The sequence below is a fragment of the Microtus ochrogaster genome, chromosome 4 (assembly GCF_000317375.1).
Source record: "Microtus ochrogaster isolate Prairie Vole_2 chromosome 4, MicOch1.0, whole genome shotgun sequence".
Classification (NCBI taxonomy): domain Eukaryota; kingdom Metazoa; phylum Chordata; class Mammalia; order Rodentia; family Cricetidae; genus Microtus; species Microtus ochrogaster.
In genome coordinates this window covers 44,927,277-44,947,939 of record NC_022011.1, presented here as the reverse complement: position 1 = coordinate 44,947,939, position 20,663 = coordinate 44,927,277, and the positions used below count along the sequence as shown (strand labels likewise).

At 47.7% G+C, this 20,663-nt stretch overlaps 1 protein-coding gene across 2 annotated transcripts in view; it reads left to right on the top strand.

Annotated features, from left to right (window-relative positions):
* Positions 1-20,663, top strand: part of Nup214 (nucleoporin 214) — an 83,628-nt gene that overhangs the window by 55,512 nt on the left and 7,453 nt on the right. Inside the window, exons 28-32 of one of the 2 annotated variants that reach the window (XM_005346090.3) lie at positions 737-798; positions 4,477-6,249; positions 9,346-9,416; positions 15,243-15,396; positions 20,419-20,571. In XM_005346090.3, the coding sequence (XP_005346147.1) occupies positions 737-798; positions 4,477-6,249; positions 9,346-9,416; positions 15,243-15,396; positions 20,419-20,571 (2,213 nt within the window). Of the gene's footprint in view, positions 1-736; positions 799-4,476; positions 6,250-9,345; positions 9,417-15,239; positions 15,397-20,418; positions 20,572-20,663 lie in introns of both variants that reach the window. The other variant, XM_005346089.3, reaches the window with a different exon arrangement.

Here is a 20,663-nt window from a genome sequence, read left to right as displayed (position 1 = left end):
CTTTTCTCTCATCTTTGGTATAAAAGCACCAGGGTTTTCTAGTTCTTGCTAATTTTTCCATAAACGGAAGTTCATGCCATAACTGCTTCTTTCCCTGATAGTTTACCCATCTATTCCCAAATTCATCATACTTTCCTGTATATGGGAGTGGATCTAGGTATTTTCCAGCTTGCGGAGACCACCGTGGTGCCGTCCACCAGCTGCCAGCAATCTTATATTGTATATACCCTCCAGGAAGCCTTCGCTGGGGAATTTTTTCCAACTCCCCCTTTCTAGCTAAATCTGATTCACTATGTTTATCTTCCCAAACTTAAGTTAGGGGCGGTCTATTTTATCTCTTCCAGAACTGCTTTAATGAATGGTGGAGCAGATTTCAGAGGATCATCAGTTTCATTCTATACTGTGATTCTTGGGAGCTTGGTCAGCTGTAAACAGGAAAGATAAGATATACAAAGAAAGAGCATGCAGAGTGCCAGGAGGGCTCGCTTCCAAGGCCATCCCTTAGCAGGAGGTCTGTCTTCGGCAGCAGGTCCCAGGTGGACTGCTGATTGCCAGGAGACTGCCTGAGGCTGCGCTCCAGGAAGCTCTGACCTCAGTCCTTCAGCAGGCTCAGGCCAGTGCAGTGGCATTTGTCACTACACAGCAGTTACTGCTGTGGACGTGGCAAAGGAGGACTATTACAAGCTGATGTGTCTTAAGTTTGTTCCTTTCTGACTTCTCTTTTTCTACTCATCAGGACTGCCTTCACTTTCGGGACAATCACACCAACTCCATCTTGTGGTCTCACTGCCGCACCAGGTACAGTCCCCGTGTTGCACAGTGTGCTTTCGTGTTTCCTTTAGGAGTGGTCGTATATGCGTGTGTATTGACATTGTGACTCCCTGGGCTCGTTCAGTTTCTGCAGTCAGCTTGACAATGGTGATATACATTAGAGGCATGTCAACGGGCTAGGAGTAGCTCAGCACACAGATGGCACTGGCTTTAATTTGTAGAAGTTGAGCAGCAGCAGAGTCTTTGATCTTGAGCCTGGTGTGGTGCTGGTGAGGGGGCAGAGCACATGGTGGAAGGAGAGAGCTGACTCCTGGCTGCTGTCCTGCCTGTCACACACGCATACACAGAAAATAAAATGTTAATGTACATGGTTTGGGGGGAGGGTTGTTGCTGGGTTTTTTTGGTTGGTTGGTTTTGTTTGTTTGTTTTGTTTTTATGGTTTTTGTTTTGTTTTGTTTTTTGTTTTCACACAGAGTTTTTCTGTGTAACCTGGCTGTCCTGGAACTCACTTTGTAGACCAAGCTGGCCTCAAACTGAGAGATCCTCCTGCCTCTACCTCCAAGTGCTGGTAACATAATATTTTTAAAAATAACCTGTTGTGAGGAAAATCAATCTGTTTGCATAATTATGAACAGGGAAGGACTTGCTTCTCAAAGTCATTTGCTGTAACATCTAATATTATATTAACATTTGAATTTGGGCCCAAGATAAGGTAGACACGGTACTATAAAAGAAAAGACCAAACCTTGTCCTAGTCTGTGTGTGCTAGGAATCCGTAACCTCAAGTTGTATTCTAGACCCACCCAAAAAAGAACATTTTTGTCAAGATCCTCCAAGCTCTGTCTGAGTAGTTAAATATATTTTATTTCATTTAAAAGGAAGCCTTTACTATGAAGTGAAGTGTTTTTATTAGGAAGTGTGAAATATCAACTGCTTGATGGAGTTTAGCATCACACGTGAACCTCCATGGCAGGCAACCTGCATTGGGACATATTTCCTTTGCAGAGTTTTGTCTTCAGCTAGTTTTTGTCTAATCCAGTATCTTCTGTCACCTTTGTGAGTCTGGCGACACAGGCTCATAATCACAGCGACTTGGGAATATGAGGTAGGAGAATCACAAGTTAAAGTGAGTCTCGGCTACAGAGGTAGTCGAGGCCAGCCTAGGCAATGTAGCACTGGACTGTCTCTAAGTTAGTAAAAAAAAGAGGCCTGGGAGGTGGAGCACAGCACTGTAGTGCATGCCCGGCATAGACGAGAGGGTACCCTCAGTCCTGCGCCATGCTTTCATAGTCTGCCTACTTCATTCAGGGTTCTTCTGGGATTTGCATGGGATAGTCAGTCGTCTTTAGTTTTTCACTCAACTGCCACGGACCGTCTCTCTGGGAGACTGCAATCCACGGGAGAACAGGGGTGAAGGATAGGAAAGTCAGGATACGACGCAAGGGAATGACAGACAGACACACTGTGTAGTGAGAATCTGCTGCAATTTTACTTCTGCAAAGTTAAGGTTTATGTACAGAATAAATCAAAGAACTTGGCATGTGTGCATTATCACCCCACTCACAGTTCTAGACATAAATAAGCATTATCTAACTCAGGACTTTCTTTGTACCACAGCTGCAAGGACTTTCAGTTCTGTTTTCTTAAAACACTGTCTCACACCACAGTTAATCAGCAAGAGCTATTTCTCAAGGTTAAAGCCTCAGAGTTCAAAGCCCCCATTAATATATTTTTATTATACTTTGTTGCACTGTATCCAGGCCCAGGTATGCTTTTCATTCCTCATCAGATGTTTTATACCAATATTCTAAAGCTGGTTTCATGTTTTCTGTTAATTCTTTTCCCTCAATCTTTTTTCTCATCTTTGGTAGAAAAGCACTAGGGTTTTCTAGTTCCTGCTAACTTTTCCATAAACGGAAGCTCATGCTATAACTGCTTCTTTCCCTGATAGTTTACTCATTTATTCCCAAATTCATAATAATTCTCTCTATTCTACATTATCTAAAAATCCTCCCAAACTTAAGTTAGGGGCGGCCTGTTTTATCTCTTCCAGAACTGCTTTAGTGAATGGTGGAGCAGATTTCAGAGGATCATCAGTTTCATTCTATACTGTGATTCTTGGGAACTTGGTCAGTTGCAAACAGGAAAGATAAGATATACAAAGAAAGAGCATACAGAGTACCAGGAGGGCTCGCTTCCAAGGCCATCCCTTAGCAGGATGTCTGTCTTCCGCATCAGGTCCCATGTGGACTGCTGATTGCCAGGAGACTGCCTGAGGCTGCGCTCCAGGAAGCTCTAACCTCAGTCCTTCAGCAGGCTCAGGCCAGTGCAATGGCATTTGTCACTACACGGCAGTTACTGCTGTGGACGTGGCACTCAACCACACACCTCCCCTGCTTTTGTGTTAGGAATAGAACCTAATACTTTGTATTTAACAACTTTTTAAAAAATTTTATTATGAAACATGGTGTCACTGTTGCTTAGTCTGGTCTCATACTCCTGGAAACAAATGATCTTTCCTACCTTACCCTCCTCTGAGTACCTGGAGCCATATACCACTGTGTCCAGCTAACAGATTGCCCTGTGCTTTCTGTGTGGCACGCAAGCACTGGAGTTTCCTAGTCAGAAGGATCTCTCTTAATATCCAGATGGGGCTAGGGCATTGAAGGTATAGCAAACACTCTAATTCTGGTCTGGGTATGGATCTAACATTTTCAACCTTTGCCTGCTTTGATGTAGTTCACCTTTTCCCACCCCACCCCGTGTGTTCATGTGTGTGAAGCAAGCGAGCATGTGTAGAGCTCAGAGGATGACCTGAGGTCTCAGTTCTGCCTTCCACCTTGTTTGCCATTCCATATGACCTGCCAGCTAACCTATGTTCCACGGACTAGCCTGTCTCCAATTTCCCTCTTGTTTTAGGGGACCCTGGGTGAATGCTATCTTTATGACTTTATGTGGGTATTGGGAATTCTGGCTTGGGTCCTCACACTGTGGCTCAAGTTTTGCCCACCCAGCCTTCTCCCCAGTCCCGCGTACTCTCACTTGCCAGAGTAAAAATCAGCTCAGAAGTATGAAAGCTTGGAGAACAAAGCCGTTGTCCAGATCATAGGAAATGAAAGTGTGGACAAGATGTGATTGCGACCCTGTATCAACTCTGAATCAGTACGATGGTAGATAACAATATAAAAGCCATAAACAACGTCACTGGTAGTAAAATGCCAGCAAAACCCCAGTAAAAATGTAATTGTAGTAAAAATTATCATTCTTTGTTCTTAAACAGTGACGAGCTTCCAGTTCAGAGCCCATTGACCTGTCATGATTATCCATAGATTATCCATAGATTATCTAATGTGTGGGGTGGGAGGGAAGCCATTACCCAACACACTTTTGAGAGTACATAGATAGCTGCTTTTCTGCTTTTCTGGGGATAATTTGTTCATTTTGTATATCCAGGTACCATATGTTTGTTGGGATTTAGTGGTCAGAAAAGACTCTTGATTCCCTCCCACCTAGAGCTGTCTCAGTCAGGGCTAATGCTCCTATAGAGAGTAGTCCTTCCGTGCTTTCCAGGGAACTCTGCCATTAGAGCCAGCTGTCCTGACTGGAGGAGAGGAGAGAGATTGCCATAGTAGTGCAATCAGTGGAAATCTGGTAAATCACATTTTGCTAAATCCAACCCTTTTCCTGGTTTCTTTTTCTTTCTAGGGGCAGCACCCCCAACTAAAGAGTCAAACCAGCTTGAGGCATTCTCATTTGGCGGGGGAAGCAAACCTTTCTGTGAGACCATTCCTGGAAGCTCACCTGCTCTTTCAGGAGGGACACCATCACCTAGCACCTCTGTGACGGCTGCCTCCCTGGGAGATTCTGCTCCGCCCAGCAGCAGGCCTGCAGCTCCTGCTGGAATTACTGTGTCCACTGCCCCTAGCAAATTGGAAACGCCAGCATCCAAGCTGGGAGAGCTCCTGCTCCCCAGCTCCCTAGCTGGAGAGACGCTAGGGAGCTTTTCAGGACTGCGTGTTGGCCAAGCTGAGGACTCAGCGAAGCCAGTCAGTAAGGCCTCATCCGCGGGCCTAGCTGGAGTCCCGCCAGCCAAGCCCTCGGTGTTTAGCTTTCCCAGCACTTCAGTGTTAGGGAAGCCCATGGAGGCCACTGTGTCATCCTCTGTGACTCCTGCCCCGGCAGCACCAGCCTCGTCTCTGAGCGTGAGCACTAGCAGTTCCTCAGCAGCAGTCTTTGGTGGTCTGCCTCTCACCAGTGCCGGACCTTCGGGCTTCATCAGTTTTGGTGGGGCATTGCTGGCTAGTAGCAAAACAGGTTTCTCATTTGGAAACCAGCAGACTAGTAGTAGTCCAGCGCCATCAGCTGCCCCCACACTGCCCTCAGTTGCCTCAGTTCCAGCATCTTTCCCCACCTTGTCATTCGGTGGCCTCCTGAGTTCAACATCAGCTTCTTCCCCTCCCGTGTCCTCTGGTAAGAGCCCAGAGGAGGCCATATCATCCACTGTGACCGAGAAGTCAGGCCACAGTGAAGTCTCAGCATCAGCACCCTCCCTTCTAGTACAGCCACAGTCAACCCAGCCTCCCCAGGCTTCTCTGCAAACACCTGACCCTGTCAAAAAAGAACCTGTTCTTGTGCAGACCACAGACAGCAGCTCCACCCCGCCAGCATCTGCTGCCAGTCTTGTGACATCTACAGAGGCCACTCCAGTAGCCCCAGGGGGCCCTGACAGCAAGACAGAGGCTGTGTCTCCTGCTTCCACCTTTGCAGGGCCTGGGCAGGCTGCTGTGGTAGCAGCTGCTCTCACAGAGGCAGGCTCAGCAGTCATTGAAGCCTCGGGTACTCCTACCACCTCCAGCACAGCCTCCTGTAGTGCCCCAGCTTCTGCCACGGAGACAGCCGTCTTTGGGACTGCCACTTCTGGCTCCTCGGTCTTCACACAGCCAGCTGCTGCCAGTTCTAGCTCAGCATTCAGCCAGCTCTCCAGTAACACAGCCACTGCGCCCTCAGCCACCCCCGTGTTCGGGCAGGTTCCAGCCAGCAGCACAGCCACAGCCACACCCCAGGCCAGCAGCTCAGGATTTGGCAGCCCTGCGTTTGGTGCTTCAGCTCCTGCAGTCTTTGGACAGACAACGTTTGGGCAGGCCCCAGCCTTTGGGCAAGCGACAAGCAGCCCTGCGAGCGGCTTCTCTTTCAGCCAGCCTGGGTTCAGCTCTGTGCCTGTCTTTGGCCAGTCTGTGTCCTCTGCTCCCTCATCCACCAGTGCGAATGTCTTCGGAGCCGCCTCGAGTGCCAGCAGCCCTGGGTCCTTCTCATTCGGACAGGCTTCCACCAACACAGGAGGGACACTATTTGGCCAAAACAACCCTCCTGCTTTTGGTCAGAGCCCTAGCTTTGGGCAGGGAGTCTCTGTGTTTGGTGGCACCTCAGCCACAACCTCTACAGCAGCACCTTCAGGGTTTAGCTTTTGTCAAGCCTCAGGTAAGAACATCGCAGAACATTTTCACTTTGTTCTCTTCTGTGCTATTTAAAACAGGCCTTCACTATTTTTGTGATTAAAGTTGAGGGGCTGGGTGTTGAGAGAATGCCTATAATCCTAACTCTTAGAGGGTAGAAGGATCCAGAGTTCAAGGTCAGCCTTGGCTATATAGTACATCCAAAGTCATCCCAGGCTACGTGAAATCCTGCATCAGAAACACAAGAGCAAATAAAAAAATGTAAATGGAAGAAAGAACAAAGAAACAAAAACTGATATCCAAGTGAAGGAGAGCCCGGACTTGCTTTGTCCTGATTGGCTGTCCCTGTGGCACAGGGCTGCTCAGCTCTTGTTCCTCAGCAAGCTCTTCTTTGCTGGCCATAGACAATTGCGCAGGTTTAAAAAGTACATCTCTTTGTTTAAAGGCACAGCGATTAATTAAAACTTGGAGGGCACTTTAGAGCCAGCCTTGCCATACTCAGGCAGCCTGACTTCACTGTAGAGGCGCTGGAGAGTAGGGAAGGACCTTCCGTGTAGGCCACTGTTCTGAGGGTAATTGTTTGGTTTTTGGTTATTTTTGGTTCTTTGAGACAGCCCTAACTGTCTTGAAATTCACTCTGTAGACCGAGCTGGCCTCAAACTTAGAGAGATCTACCTGCCTCTGCCTTCTGAGTGCTGGAATTAAAGGCCTGCACCATCACTGCCCAGCTTTTGTGGGTAATTTTAATTTCTTTTGATGCCGTCTTTCTTATGGGAAGTGAACATACTGCCATCTGTGTAGTGGTTAAACACACAGAGACACACATTTTACTGTTTCCGAAGAGAAAACTGGATGCTTCACTCTGCTGTATCCAGTCTTAGTGTCTGATTTCACTTCTAAAAGTAGCCAGTATGCGTCCTAATGTGGAGATCTGTTCCAAGTTTGGCTTTCTGGTGGTCCTCTTATGAAAGGTAATTTTGAGGGCAGTGGTGCATGCCTTTAATCCTGGTATTCAGGAGGCAGAGGCAAGATGATCTCTGAGTTTGGGGGGAGAAATTCTTTGCAATTAGACTTCAGGAGAAACAGCAGGTCAATGATTTCCTTTTTTTTTTTTTTTTTTTGGTTTTCGAGACAGGGTTTCTCTGTGGTTTTGGAGCCTGTCCTGGAACTAGCTCTTGTAGACCAGGCTGGTCTCAAACTCACAGAGATCCGCCTGCCTCTGCCTCCCGAGTGCTGGGATTAAAGGCGTGCGCCACCACTGCCCGGCCTCAATGATTTCTTGATAGGCAAAACGTAAATAATTTCGATTCATTTCTTTGGTGATAATTTATTTGAAATGACTTGTAACTTGTTAAAAGGAAATTTTTCCTTCTTTTAATGAATATTAAATTCTTATTTAAAAAAAAAACTCTGGAGCTGGAGAGATGGCTCAGTGGTTAAGATCATTGCCTGCTCTTCCAAAGGTCCTGAGTTCAATTCCCAGCAACCACATGGTGGCTCACAACCATCTGTAATGAGGTCTGGTGCCCTCTTCTGTCCTGCAGACATACACACAGACAGAATATTGTATACATAATAAATAAATAAATATTTTAAAAAAAAAACAAAAAAAAAACTCTAAAGACACAGTGGAAAGAAAAACACAGCTCTGAGCCCCCAGATGCCCTGAGTCTATGCAAAACAAGTGCCCCATCTGGGTGATAAATGTGTGATGCTTAGTCCCAAGAATGGGCAGGGAGAAGGCCTAAGGAGAGCAACGTTTTAATGCTGCCTATGCTGAGCATCAAAGATAGGACTTAAAAGTCTGTGCAAGCCTCAGCACACCCGCTCACCAAATTTTGTTTAAACATAGAGTGCTGGATGGAAAGTCCCTGGAGCTGCCACCTCCAGGCCTGTTGGTAGGAACTGTCGTTGCCTGCGCTCCTCCTCTCCTTGTTACAGCCCCACCTCGCTCGAGATAATCTGTGGACATCAGGGAGAATGATTCCCAGTGTTAGGCTAGTCACACCACGTCCTGAAAGAGACTGGTGCAGCCTCAGATTGTTGTATCTGAGGGTACCCTCAAGGGTCCAGAACTGACCCCATATGAATACCGATTAACAACTGTGTTTACATAGACTTTTCTCCATTTCCTCAGTGGGAAAACAATTTCTAAAATAATCATTATATATTCATTCACATTTTCATGGGTGTGTGTATAATGCATTTTGATCAGAATCACGCACACCCATCCCGTTTTATCAGCTCCTGCTCCCTTCTTCTCAATACACCCCTCTGCTTTCCTTTCTTTTTTTTTTTTTTTTTTTTTATGACTGACAAGTTTGATGGTTTGATTATTGTGCTTTCATGACATGGGGCATGGACAGCTTGCCCATAGCCACCCTTCTAAAGAAAGATAACTCCCCTCTCAGTAGGAGTAGGTCTTCCGTGTTCCCCCTCCTTCCTGGAGTTCTGGCAGGCAGGTAATCACTGCTGCTGCGAAGCCATGAGCAGAATAGCTTTAGCAAGTCAGACGACAGCTTCCCTGCATTCCTTCCTGTCTCTCTGCTCTTCAATCCTTCACACTCCCTCTCTCTGTCCATCTCCCACTGTGTGCTCAGGGAGAGCCCTTAGTCCAGTTCAGGGTTGAGCACTCAGCCGTCCTTAGTCTCAGCATAGTTAAGATTTGCAGAGAGCTTCTCTGCCCAAGCCTGAGGGCAGCACAAACCTGTGGGTGTAAGTGTGGACATTTGAAGGGCAAACCTGTCAAGTGCGCTAAGCAGAGCATAGTGTAGCTCCCTGCCTCCTGCCGCTCCTTTCTCGGCCTGGGCTTCTGACGGACTGTCCACAGTGCCAGGATGAGCACCCTCATGCCGAGTGGGCCTCAAATCCAAGAGAGAAGTTACTGGTTACTCCCATAACAGTCAGCCACTGCTGCAGAAATAGGCACATCTTTTCTGGCCGGTCAGTATTGTCGCATGCAGGGAAAGAACACCACCACCGGAGCAGACCAGTGATGGCCTTAACCCCAGCAGCATCCGTAAACATCTGAAGGCCCTGCGTGTTTTGTTTTGGGTTTGGGTTTCATTTTGATGTTAAAAAAGTTTTATCCAAATTAAACCTTTGGCTTTATGTCTTACAGGCTTTGGGTCTAGTAATACTGGTTCTGTGTTTGGTCAAGCAGCCAGTACTGGTGGATCAGTCTTTGGCCAGGTAAGTGTGTGTGGTTTTTCTGTTTGTATCAGGATCTATCTAGTCTCCCTCAATGTAATAGATTCAATTCACTCTCATGGTCCAGGCTAGAAAACAACCACATAGAGTTCTCGCTCTCTTTTTTTTTTCCCCCATTCTTTCCAGACAGGACTTCTCTGTGTAGCCCCAGCTGTCCTGGAACTCACTCTGTACTATAGGCCAAGCTGGCCTTGAACTCAGATCTGCCTGTGTTTGCCTCCCAAATGATGGGATTAGAGGTTTGCACTACCACACCTGACTCCACATCTAGTTCTTTTTTTTTTTTTTTAAGATTTATTTATTTACTATGTATACAGTATTCTGCCCGCACATCTGCCTGCAGGCCAGAAGAGGGCACCAGATCTCATTACAGGTGGTTGTGAGCCACCACGTGGATGCTGGGAATAGAATTCAGGACCTTTGGGAGAGCAGATTCTTAACTACTGAACCACCTCTCCAACCCCCACACTAGTTTTAAACTCAGTCGTTAGGTGCCTTTAGGGTTCAGGAGACCCCACTGCAGATGAAAGAGAATCACCAGTTCTCTTAGGTCGGGGTTGACTAAAGCCAACTGTTGGCCTTGCTTTGTTTATAGTTATTAAGCCAAGGATGGTTTTTACTTCTTTATTTATTCATTTATTTTTATAGAGACGGAATCTAGGACCTCGCTCATGTTAGACAAGTCCTCTCCCACTGAGCTACATCTCCATTCCCCTACCCCCCCCACCTTTTTAATTTAGTTTTTATTGTGAAATCAGGTCTAAGTTGCCCAACCTGCCATCCTTCTGCCTCAACTTACTAAGTAGCTAGAATTTGAGGCCTGTGCCACCAAATCTGGCATTTTGTTATCATGGTTGTTTTTAGTTGTTGAATGGTTGTTTAGGAAGAAGACTGTAGCAGAAACCACAGTGTATGATCCTGTGTGAGCTGTCTGTCTGCGCTCCTGAGTCTCTTGTTGGTCTGAGCTATGGCACTTGAGCCGTGCAGAGTTTGGGGTTCTTTTTTGAAATAATTCATATAATCAGGTTGACTACTCCATAGTTTCTGTCCCCATTTAAAGGGACGGTGGGGCCTAGAGAGACTAAGTATACTGTTAGCTCCACAGCTGCTCCCACAGCAGCCTGCCCAGGGGCTTCAGACAGTGCAGGCAGTGCTGGGGGTGGAGGGTGTCTTCTCATCCTCAGGAGCTTTGTGGACTATCTTTTCCCTTTGGAGATGCTCCACCCTCGTTAGTGGTCTGCTTAGAAGAGAGAAGTGCTCTCTGCTAATAAAACCTAGCAAACACAGTGGGAAGTACTTTATAAAATATGGAAAACCTATTTTAATGATTTATTTCTTTTTATTTATCTGCATTGGTGTTTTGCCCGGATGTGTGCCTGTGTGAAGGTATCAGCACCCCTGGAACTGGAGTTACAGGCAGTTGAGAGCTGCCATGTGGGCACTGGGAATTGAACCCAGGTCCTCTGGAAGAGCAGCCATTGCTCTTAAGCTCTGAGCCATCTTGCCAGCCCTTGAAAACTCTGTCTTTAAAAGCACTACCAAACTTACTGAGCCAAGGTGGGAAAGTGGGCATGGGAAGGTGAGGTGCTAGAAAAGGCAGGTGGAACTCAGAAGCCAGGCTCTATGAGCACATTCATTGAGAAACCGGGTATTTGTAGTCAGTAGCACCCATGGTAAATGGTGAGAAACCAGTGGCCAGAAAGCAAGGTGTGTTTACAGAGTGGAGAGTTAGAAGGGACCCATGGGGCTTGGCCTGTGTGAGTGGCCTCATGTTCCAGTGTGGCAAGAAGAGCACAGCTAGTGTAGTTCAGGAAGCCTGCACTGTATGCCTCAAATTATTCCTGCGGACACTATTGCCCACAGCCAGATGAGTTACAAGGAAGCCAGGGGCTCTGAACAAGAGCAGAATAAATATCAGAAGTACATTTACAGACACTTCTAGACTGTTAGATAACTGTGTTTTACATGTGTAGAAATGTAAAGAAAGGGAAATTTTAAGAAGTGTTGTAGCAACTTTATAAGGACCAAATAGAGCTCCTATTAAAAAATGTACTAATCGGCACCTAAGGGCACTGTGGGTGTATTCAACGGCAGACTAGACCAACAGGAAAGCAGCAGTATGTAGGGTGCTCAGAGCTTTGCAGCTGCTCTGCTCTCCCGCACCAGCTCTGCTCTCCCGCACCAGCTCCAAAGCAGCTGTGAGCAATCTGAAGAGATAGCAAGCTGTGGGCTGGAGAGACTGCTTCACAGTTAGGAGGACCTAGATTTGGTTCCCAGCACAAAAACAGTAAGTGGGGCTTAACTTCTGAGCTGTTTAATTGGCTGACCCTTGAACTAGAACTTAGGGAACACTTGGAGATCAAAAGCATAGAATAGAGCCGGCTGGTGGTGGCGCACACCTTTAATCCCAGCTTTAGGGAGGCAGAGGCAGGCGGGTCTCTGTGAGTTCAAGACCAGCCTGGTCTACAGAGTGAGTTCCAGGGCAGTCAGGGCTACACAGAGAGACTGTCTCAATAAAAACAAAAAAGAAAAATTATGGAAGGCCCTGGAAATAGTGATCATCTAAGGGAAACCTAACACGTGAGTGTACTGAGAGACACTGAGGGAAGAGAATGTGTTGGCAATGTTTCAAACTACAGAAATTTCCAAGCCCTGTAAACAAAAGTAACCCAAAGAATAAAACATCCAGCTGATGCCCAGCTAAGAGCATCAGAGGTGAACACAGAGCAAGCACAGGAAAGATGAAGAGCTTTACTGCAGGAGGAGCCTGCAGTCTGCGGGGTGGGAATTGACTGGAGTGTGAGGACTGCCAGAAGAGGGCGTCCGTCTCCCTGCACGTTCCTAGTCCAGCAGAGAGCCTAGGGATGAATGAACCAAGAGCTTTGGAAGTCAACGAAAATGCTGAGCAATTTCACATCCAGCAGATCTGAAGGAAACACAAGGGATATTTTTCAAGAAGAAAAAATTGACCTTGACAAAATACAGCTTTAATCTTATGGTAAAACAAGTCAAGAAATGAGGAGATTGTAGCCTGTGTAGCCTGTGGAGTGACTGTGTTCAGCTGTGTAAAGAATGACCAAAGAAGACCAAAATGGCTGTCAGAGGCCTGCTCCCAAGTACCAGGTGAGGGCTCGGAGCAGCTGCAGACTCTGCTTGGCCAGTAGTTCTTATAGCCTTGGGAAGCCATCTGGCTTTAATAGAGCTGAAAAGGTACAGCTTCTGCTGGCCCTGCAGGTCTGCTCTGAGTGGAGTGTGTAACTAAGAGAAATAAGTGAGGCCCTTTGTCCAGCTCATAGCCATGCATCTGGTGGAATAGGAAGCAGCCCAGCTCTCAGAAGATGAATAGACAAGTTCGTGCCATGCCCTTTAGAAGAAAGAGACAGTAACAAAATATAATGTGCTGCTCCTAACACAAAGTGGCGGGCTCCGGAGAACTGGGGGCTCCAGGCAAGTACTGTGGGTCAGGAGTACATGAAAGAGGGGACTTGCCAAAGACTGAGGAGTAGCTGCTGGCTAAGGCGTTGTGGAGAACATGGAGAGATGCAGGCCTTCATACACTGCTGCTGGTTCTGTGTATTGTACAGCTGTTGTGAAATGTAGCTTGAGGCCTCCCCTAAAAACTAGCAGTGCCTCTGCCACATGACCCAGCAGTTTTGACTCCAGGGATACAACCAAAGGAATTGAAAAAAGGAACTCAAGCAGATGCGTATGCCAGTGTTGGTTGTAGACGAAGCACCGTGTGTTTGTTTGTCACTGGACGGATGAATAGCATCAGTGGGATGTTATTCAGCTATACAAGGAAATGAAGTTCTGATTCTTGCTACACATGAACAGCATGAGCAAAGCAAAACAAGCCAGCTGCAATAGAATGATTCTAGACTTGTAGTAAATGCCTTCAGTGTGTAAACTCATCCAAGCAGGTTGAAACTGACAGGGGCTAGAGCTGTGCTTCTCAGCCTTCCTATGCTGCAACTCTTTAATACAGTTCCTCATGTTGTGGTGACCCCAACCATAAAATCATTTTTGTTGCTACTTAATAATTGCAATTGTGTTACTGTTACAAATTGTAATGTAGATATGTGTGTTTTCCGATGGTCTTAAGCGACTCCTGTGAAAGGATTGTTTGACTCCCAGGTTGAGGACCAATGAAGTAGAGGGAGACAGAATGGGAAGCTGTGGTTTAACAGTTAAGAGAGTTTTAGCGACAGATGCTGAGTTCGGGGGATACTAGTGATGATGGTTGTGCTACTCTGGGTTTGAGCCCTCTCTAGGTACCTCCGTCACTGTTGTCCTTCTAGTGCAAGGTTCAGTATACAAGGAAAAGTGCCAGGTGAGCTATACCCGGCACTGGGAGGTGAGGCAGCCTGGGCTACACAGAAGAAAAACATGCACACTTCTGAGAAAGACGCATATCAGTGTGAGCAGACCCTACAACCACGTATAATGCAGCGAGTCATCCAATGAGGCTATAGATATGGAACTAGAGACAGACTTTATCCGCATGCCCCAGAGTTGGTGGGAGAATACTGACAGCAGTGGGATGGAATCTCAGCAGGGGCACAGGTTTAAGAAGCAGTCGTGGTCTGCCTGAGGCAGAAGTGAGGTCTACAGGAGCTTGGCTGTGGACTTTAATTACACTTGCTTCCGTTAGGAATAGTTGCCACTCATTCTGTGGATGGCCAGCTCAGGTGTGTTGAGAGTACTGGATTGTCTAGGGCAGAATGTCCATATATAATGGTTTCTGTGTTCCAGCCTGTTAATGTGGAGGTTAAGGGCACTTCATGCACCGGACATTGAGTTGTCATGGTTCCTGTCCTTGCAGAGGCTGTCACTGGCTATCCACTATTATATTTTTTAAAGAAGTTTAAGTGTAGGGCCTGTCCAGTAGACTGAGTGTGGGTCTCTGTGTGGGGCTGCAGGGGGAGCGCTTGGATGCTAGCCGAGGGCCAGAGTGAAGGGATGAGCCCACGCTGTGCAGAGACCTCTGGTGCTCAGGAGGTGCTGGCGGAGCCATTTCTGAATAGGGCTTGTGTTTCAGGTACAATTCTTTAAAAAAAGAAAAAAAGGAGGGGGAACCACTTCACAAACGTGTGTGTCATTCTTGTACAGGGGTCACGCTAGTTTCGGCATGTGGCCCCATCCTTCCTCCGTAAGGCTGCCCTTTCCTGGCCTGTCCTCTTATCGTTATCAGCCAAGGAGATCAGCTTCACTAACTGAGCAGCCACAAGCTGGTCTCCCTAAAAGGGTCAGTTTCTGCACAGAAATTGAGTGCCTGGTGCTGGTGCCGCTCTGGGTCAGCGTGCCCCGAGGTGGCAGAGTCCTCGGAGTGCCTGGATGGACTTGAGCGGTGGTCATCATTTCAGCAGTGCGGCTAATTTAGGCTTCTCTGCAGTACCGGGCAAGTCGTGGTGAATCAAAAGTACACAAATGGATAGAAACGCCTGTGAGTCACTTTACCACTGCTGATGACTTCAGCTAACACTGGAGGGATCTGAACACATGCTGGCTCCTCCCTGCTTTCAAACCTGGTATTTGGTAGATCTGTGAAGCTTGATTTTCCTGCCCCCCGGTGTTGAGTCAGGCAGTGCAAACAGCATGGCAGACAGCATTGAGCACCCAGGTCCTCTAAATACAGTAACGCAGGAACGTGCAGGAACGTCAGATCTGCTCAGATCTGCGGGAGGGAGAGTGCTCTTGCTTTTCCGCCTGCACCAGCTGTGCGCTCCCCTGCCAGGATGTGGAGTGTACTTTTACCATGATCTCTCACCCTTTCTTGCTTCCTGTTCCCCTCCCCATTTGTTTTAGCAGTCATCCACTTCCAGTGGTAGTGTGTTTGGGTCTGGAAATGCTGCGAGAGGGGGCGGTTTCTTCAGTGGCCTTGGAGGAAAACCCAGCCAGGACGCTGCCAACAAGAACCCATTCAGCTCAGCCAGTGGGGGTTTTGGATCCACAGCCACCCCAAGTAAGTTGAGTTTTCCCGGTCCCTCGGTCCTCAGATGCCATTGTCATCCTGTGGTATCATCAAAGCTACAGGAACAAATACAAAAAGGGACAAAGCTAGAGAGGGCTATTTGAACTCTGCCCACATTGCTCAGCCTTGGTTTTTAGACTTATTTTAATGAGGTGTTCTCTGCAGTCGTGAAAGGACAGCAGAGCTGCAGAGAGACGAGTGTGATGGGCTGCTTCTCCCTTCTCTCCCAGGGCCCAGCTTGCTCTGTCTCATAGGACTGAGGCGGCTTGAAGCAGTGTGGGCAGACAGGAGCCACGAGCAGCCCCACACTGGCAGTGCTTCCGCTTGCCTGGCTCTCTGACTCTGAAGGGCACTGTCTTCTCTGCGAGGTCTTCACATTCTGCATTGATCTGCCTGTCCCAGTTGGAAGTTGGGGTGGTGTGTCCTGCTGCTGCTGTGGCTAGGGCTGCAAGTTGGGTTCCTCTCCTTACCTCCTTCCCTTTAATGTGATGTACTAAGCTGTACAAGACAGTAGTGAGTCTTGCCCTCTTGTGTCCTCTGGCTGTTTTCATAGTATTCAGGCCTGTGGAATTATGAGCAATGTTTCTGCCTCAGTTTTGCTCTCTGACTGTGTAGATCAAGGACTGATGATTCTGATGTCTCTGGTCTGGTAACGTGGAAGGATTGCTATCAAGGCATTTCCCTCCTAAGTCACCAGGCTACCCCAGGAGGGATTTAGACCATAGAGTGGAGGGATCTCAGAAGTCCTATTCTCAAAAACTGTTTTGCAGAAGGACAACAGAATCCTGAAAAGCAAAACAAAAGTAGGTGTGTGTCACGTCAGGGACTGCGAATCCTGATGTAATGGAAATGTTTGACTAGCTCCCCCAGGGCCGAAGGGCTCTGTGGACAAATGCTGCCCCAGTGTGGTCCTTTCAGAAGTGCAGCTCGGCTCAGATACATGGAACATGTCAGACACCACACTTGCACACAGTCACTTGGTGGCTGGTCAGAAACCGGGCTGCTTCCCAGATGGAGGTCAGCTGTGAGGCCCGAGTTACCAGCCGGTTTTGTTACTGGCTTAGATGTGCCATATCCCTGTAAAAATTACTCTGCCAGCTAATTCTTTCTGACACGCTAGCTTTAGCTTGTCAGCTGGCCTTCCCTAGAGGTCAGTCTGAGCTGGTGTGCACTAGTTCATGAGCGTCAACCTTGCACACCCTCTGCACACCCATACATATCCAGTGCCTGAAGTCAGCCAGAGGGAGTGTGGACCCAGCAGGAATGGCAGAGAGCCGCACTCCGGGACCCTTCTCCCTGCGGATGGCTGTTAGACTCACCGTCTTCCATGCTGGACACTAGTGGTCCTAATGCTTTTTTATGACAGGAGTGCTTGGATCTAAACCCTATGACCAAGTACATGCAGGCTAAGGAGAGGCAGGGGCAGTGCAGGAGCTGGGCTGTGTTTGTGCCTTTCTCTCTGTGGCCTCCAGTGACCGCCTTTCTCCACACTGACTCTAGCAGCCGATGCTTGTGAGCACTTTGCTTTTCTGGACTGAATCCTGCCCACTTCTCACATAGGACCTTCTCTGCTGCCTTGTCTTCATTGCTGTGAGCTGTGTGTGTGTCTTGTCTGTCTGTCTGTCTGTCCCCAGTCATCTGGTTTGTGGAAGGAGTCTGCACACGATCTCCTCCTACCTCTATTCCTTTTTGCCATAGTCAGGAAATCTACCACAAATCAAATATATATATATATATATATATATATATATATATATATATATTTTGTTGTTGTTGTTGTTTTTGTTTTTGTTTTTGTTTTTCGAGACAGGGTTTCTCCTTACCTTTTTTTGGTTCCTGTCCTGGAACTAGCTCTTGTAGACCAGGCTGGCCTTGAACTCACAGAGATCCGATCCGCCTGCCTCTCTGCCTCCCGAGTGCTGAGACCAAAGGCGTGCGCCACCACCGCTCGGCCAAATCAAATATCTTCAAGCTACTTTTATTTTGCTGCAGTTCCTTTTACAGTCTCCTAACAACTGGAGGACAGAATCCAAGTTCCTTTGAGCCTGGAGTTGAGGCTGCGTGAAAGACAATCTGAGAACACTAGCCGGAAACCGATGAGTTCCCTTATTGACTCCACCAAATAGGCTGTTAGACTCTGGGGTCATTTGAAACTCAGCACCCTGTATGCGCACTGTCACCCAGAAGGGCCTGCTGCCTCCCAGTCTCGTGCTGACAAGAGTTAGCATTGTCCTCCACACGCTTTTCTCTTCGGGATCTACAGGGTATCTGTGTGAGAAGGGGGTGGGCCGTTTGTTTGAAGCCTGTAAAGGGCTCCCGCCATGACTGTTCCTCTGGAAGCTGTCCTGGAATGGAGCACCTGTGTTCTGTGACCTCAGACCTTCAGAAAGCTTACACCTGACCTCTCTAACAATCTTTAGGTCAGATTTGATTTGGAATGGGTCAGCCTTGATGTTGGATATTGTTGGTGATTTTGCCAACAGAATTAAGGGGACCTATATGAGGCCTGCAGGGTGGTAGCCCTGAGCCAGTGCCAGCTTTACCTGTCTTTGTTATCCCAGATTCGTCCTTGGCTAGATCCACAGAGAGTATTTTCTGATCGACCATTTCCTTTACAATGAAACACACTCCATCCGCCAAGACATTTAGTTAGCATGTTGTTAAAAACTGGGCCAACAACCAGTTGTGTTGGCTCATACCTTTAATCCCAAAGACAAGTGAATCTTCGAGTTCAAAGCTAGGCTGGTCTAAAAACAAGTTCTAAGCTGTCAGAGCCATACAGGGAGACCCTCTCTCTAAGATAAAATCAAATCTAGGTCAGTGAGATGGCAGTGAGAGTAAAGGCACTTGCCACCAGGGCCACCATTCTCAATGACACCCAGCACCCATGTGTGGGAAGAGCGAAGTGACCGCTCTGTCCGTGCCATGGCTCACGTGCCTACCGACGCACGTGCACACACCGAAAGTCAGTAAACTGATGTGGCTTTTTTTAAGCTACAGACTATTAGTGTGGAGCCATTCGGAGAGAACCAAGAAACATGGTTGGCCATAGAAATGGGAGGCACAGACAGTCTGGTGCCACATTTCAGAGCAACTGAGCTGCACGGTGGACCCGTGGTGGTGGTGCCATCCCCGCCTCCTGAGCACCTGCCTGCTCTGTGCCGACTCTGAGAAGCCTCAGGCACAGGGGTGAAGGAAAGCAGGGAGTCTTCAGAGCCTCTATAGTAGAATTGCCTGGGTGGTGTCGGGGACTGTGACCTAGGGTAGCTGAGTCCTTGCGTGAGGTCACAGCTATCCAGTAGTTACCCTAGGCCTGACTGCAAACCTCAGTTTGTCCCGTTGTAATGGAGGACAAAGGGATCTTTATTTTTAACTAATTACGTGAAAGTGTACATACTCATACTGATGGGGTTTTGTGCGATGTCTATATATATGTAACATGTGCGTGTGTGTATATGTGTGTATGTGTGTCTTCACATCAGCTCACATTCAAGGACAAATGTCTTCTAAACATTTACTATTCTTTAATGGAGGAAATATTTTTTTAAAAAATCTCTCTAGCTTTAAAAAAAGAAACTGAACACCATTACCCATAGTCCCTGCTGTTCAGTAGGATCCAGAACAACCTCCTTCTGTGTGTTTGCTTCTTTACTTCATCTATTTATTTTATGGGGGGCGGAGCTTGCACACGCAGCAGCCTGAGAGTGCAGGCCAGAGGACAGTTTTTCAAGAGTTGATTCTTCTACCATGTGGGTCTGAGGATCAAATTCAGGTTGTAAGGCTTGGCAGCAGGTACCTTGACCCACTGAGCCATCTTCCTGGCCCTTCCTAATTGGCATTTCCCTTTCCCTGCTTCCCCGGACTCTGGCAGCCACCATTCTACTCTCAGCTCCTATGAGATCAGCGTGTTTAGAGTCCACAGATAAGTGAGGTCATGAGCTACTTGGCTTTCTCTGCTGCATCTTAACTGTGTCTCCATATTCATCAACTGGATTTTATCCTTTTTTTGTAGCTAAATGAAATATATACTGTGAGACTAGATTCATCTGACAAAAGGATCCTTAAAGAGAGAAAAGGATGGAAGTTTCTAAGTGTCTGCTAACTTTATCCCATTAAGTCTTTGTGTGTCCCTTTTCATGTGATCACACCGCATTCCACTGAGAGGAGAGCCCACCCCTAATCTTGTCCTGAAATTGCCGCCTGAAGTTTTTGTTGCTAGGAGAATAAAGCTGGAGAGAGACTCTTGGAATAACAAGCATGGGTACTCCGCTTCTGAGGAGGAGCAGAGAGCCCAGGGCACAGCCTCCTGGGGTGCCCTCAGGATCAGACGTGCTTGACCGCGTGGCCGTGGTCTTCAGGGCAGTGGCTGTGCTTTGGCAGTACCTAGAAATTGGTTATGACAATGTGCCTAGCATGAGACCACTCCCTCTCAGCTCAGCTCAGGAGCACTGCAGTGGCCCCAGCAGAGAGTGGCAAGAGACCTAAGAACTCGTGGGTGGGATGGGCCAACCCTTCCAGCAGCTCAGCTTTGGGAGTGACTATAAGTGCGCCTCACCTCCTTGAGTCTCCTGGATGTGTGCATGTTTGCATTTTGGCGGGGATTGAAGCCGGTGTCTTGCAGCAACACTCCATTCCCGTCTTGTCATAGCTTTGAACAGATTCCAACAGAAGAGCCACCAGAACACTGTAAGGACTTTGATTCCTCTGGTTTGGCATGAGAGACCAGACCTTGTCCATAGGAGGCAAGCAGCTGGCCATTTTTGGTGGGTGGGCCAAGACCTCTAGGAACCCTACTGTGCCAACTCCATTTTTACCCCTTAGTTTTCTCCTTGTAGAGCTGCGACAGGAGTCCTGCACCTGAGCACCGACTATTTCAGACTCATTATCATGGTGCTGCGCTGCACCGTGGCTCCTGTCTTCATGTCAGCTGATGCGTCCCCTTCTTTCGTCTGAGAAGGAAATGACATTGCCCTCCTCTTCAAACTCCCTCACACCTGTCCTTTGTCCCTTTAGATACCTCTAACCTATTTGGAAACAGTGGCGCTAAGACATTTGGAGGGTTTGGCAGCTCATCCTTCGGGGAACAGAAGCCGGCTGGTACTTTCAGCTCTGGTGGTGGAAGCGTCGCATCCCAAGGCTTTGGATTTTCCACTCCAAATAAAACAGGTACCCCACAAGTATGACCTGTGCTCGTGTGTGTGTGTGTGTGTGTGTGTGTGTGTGTGTGTGTGTGTGCTCGTGTGTGTGTGCTCGTGTGT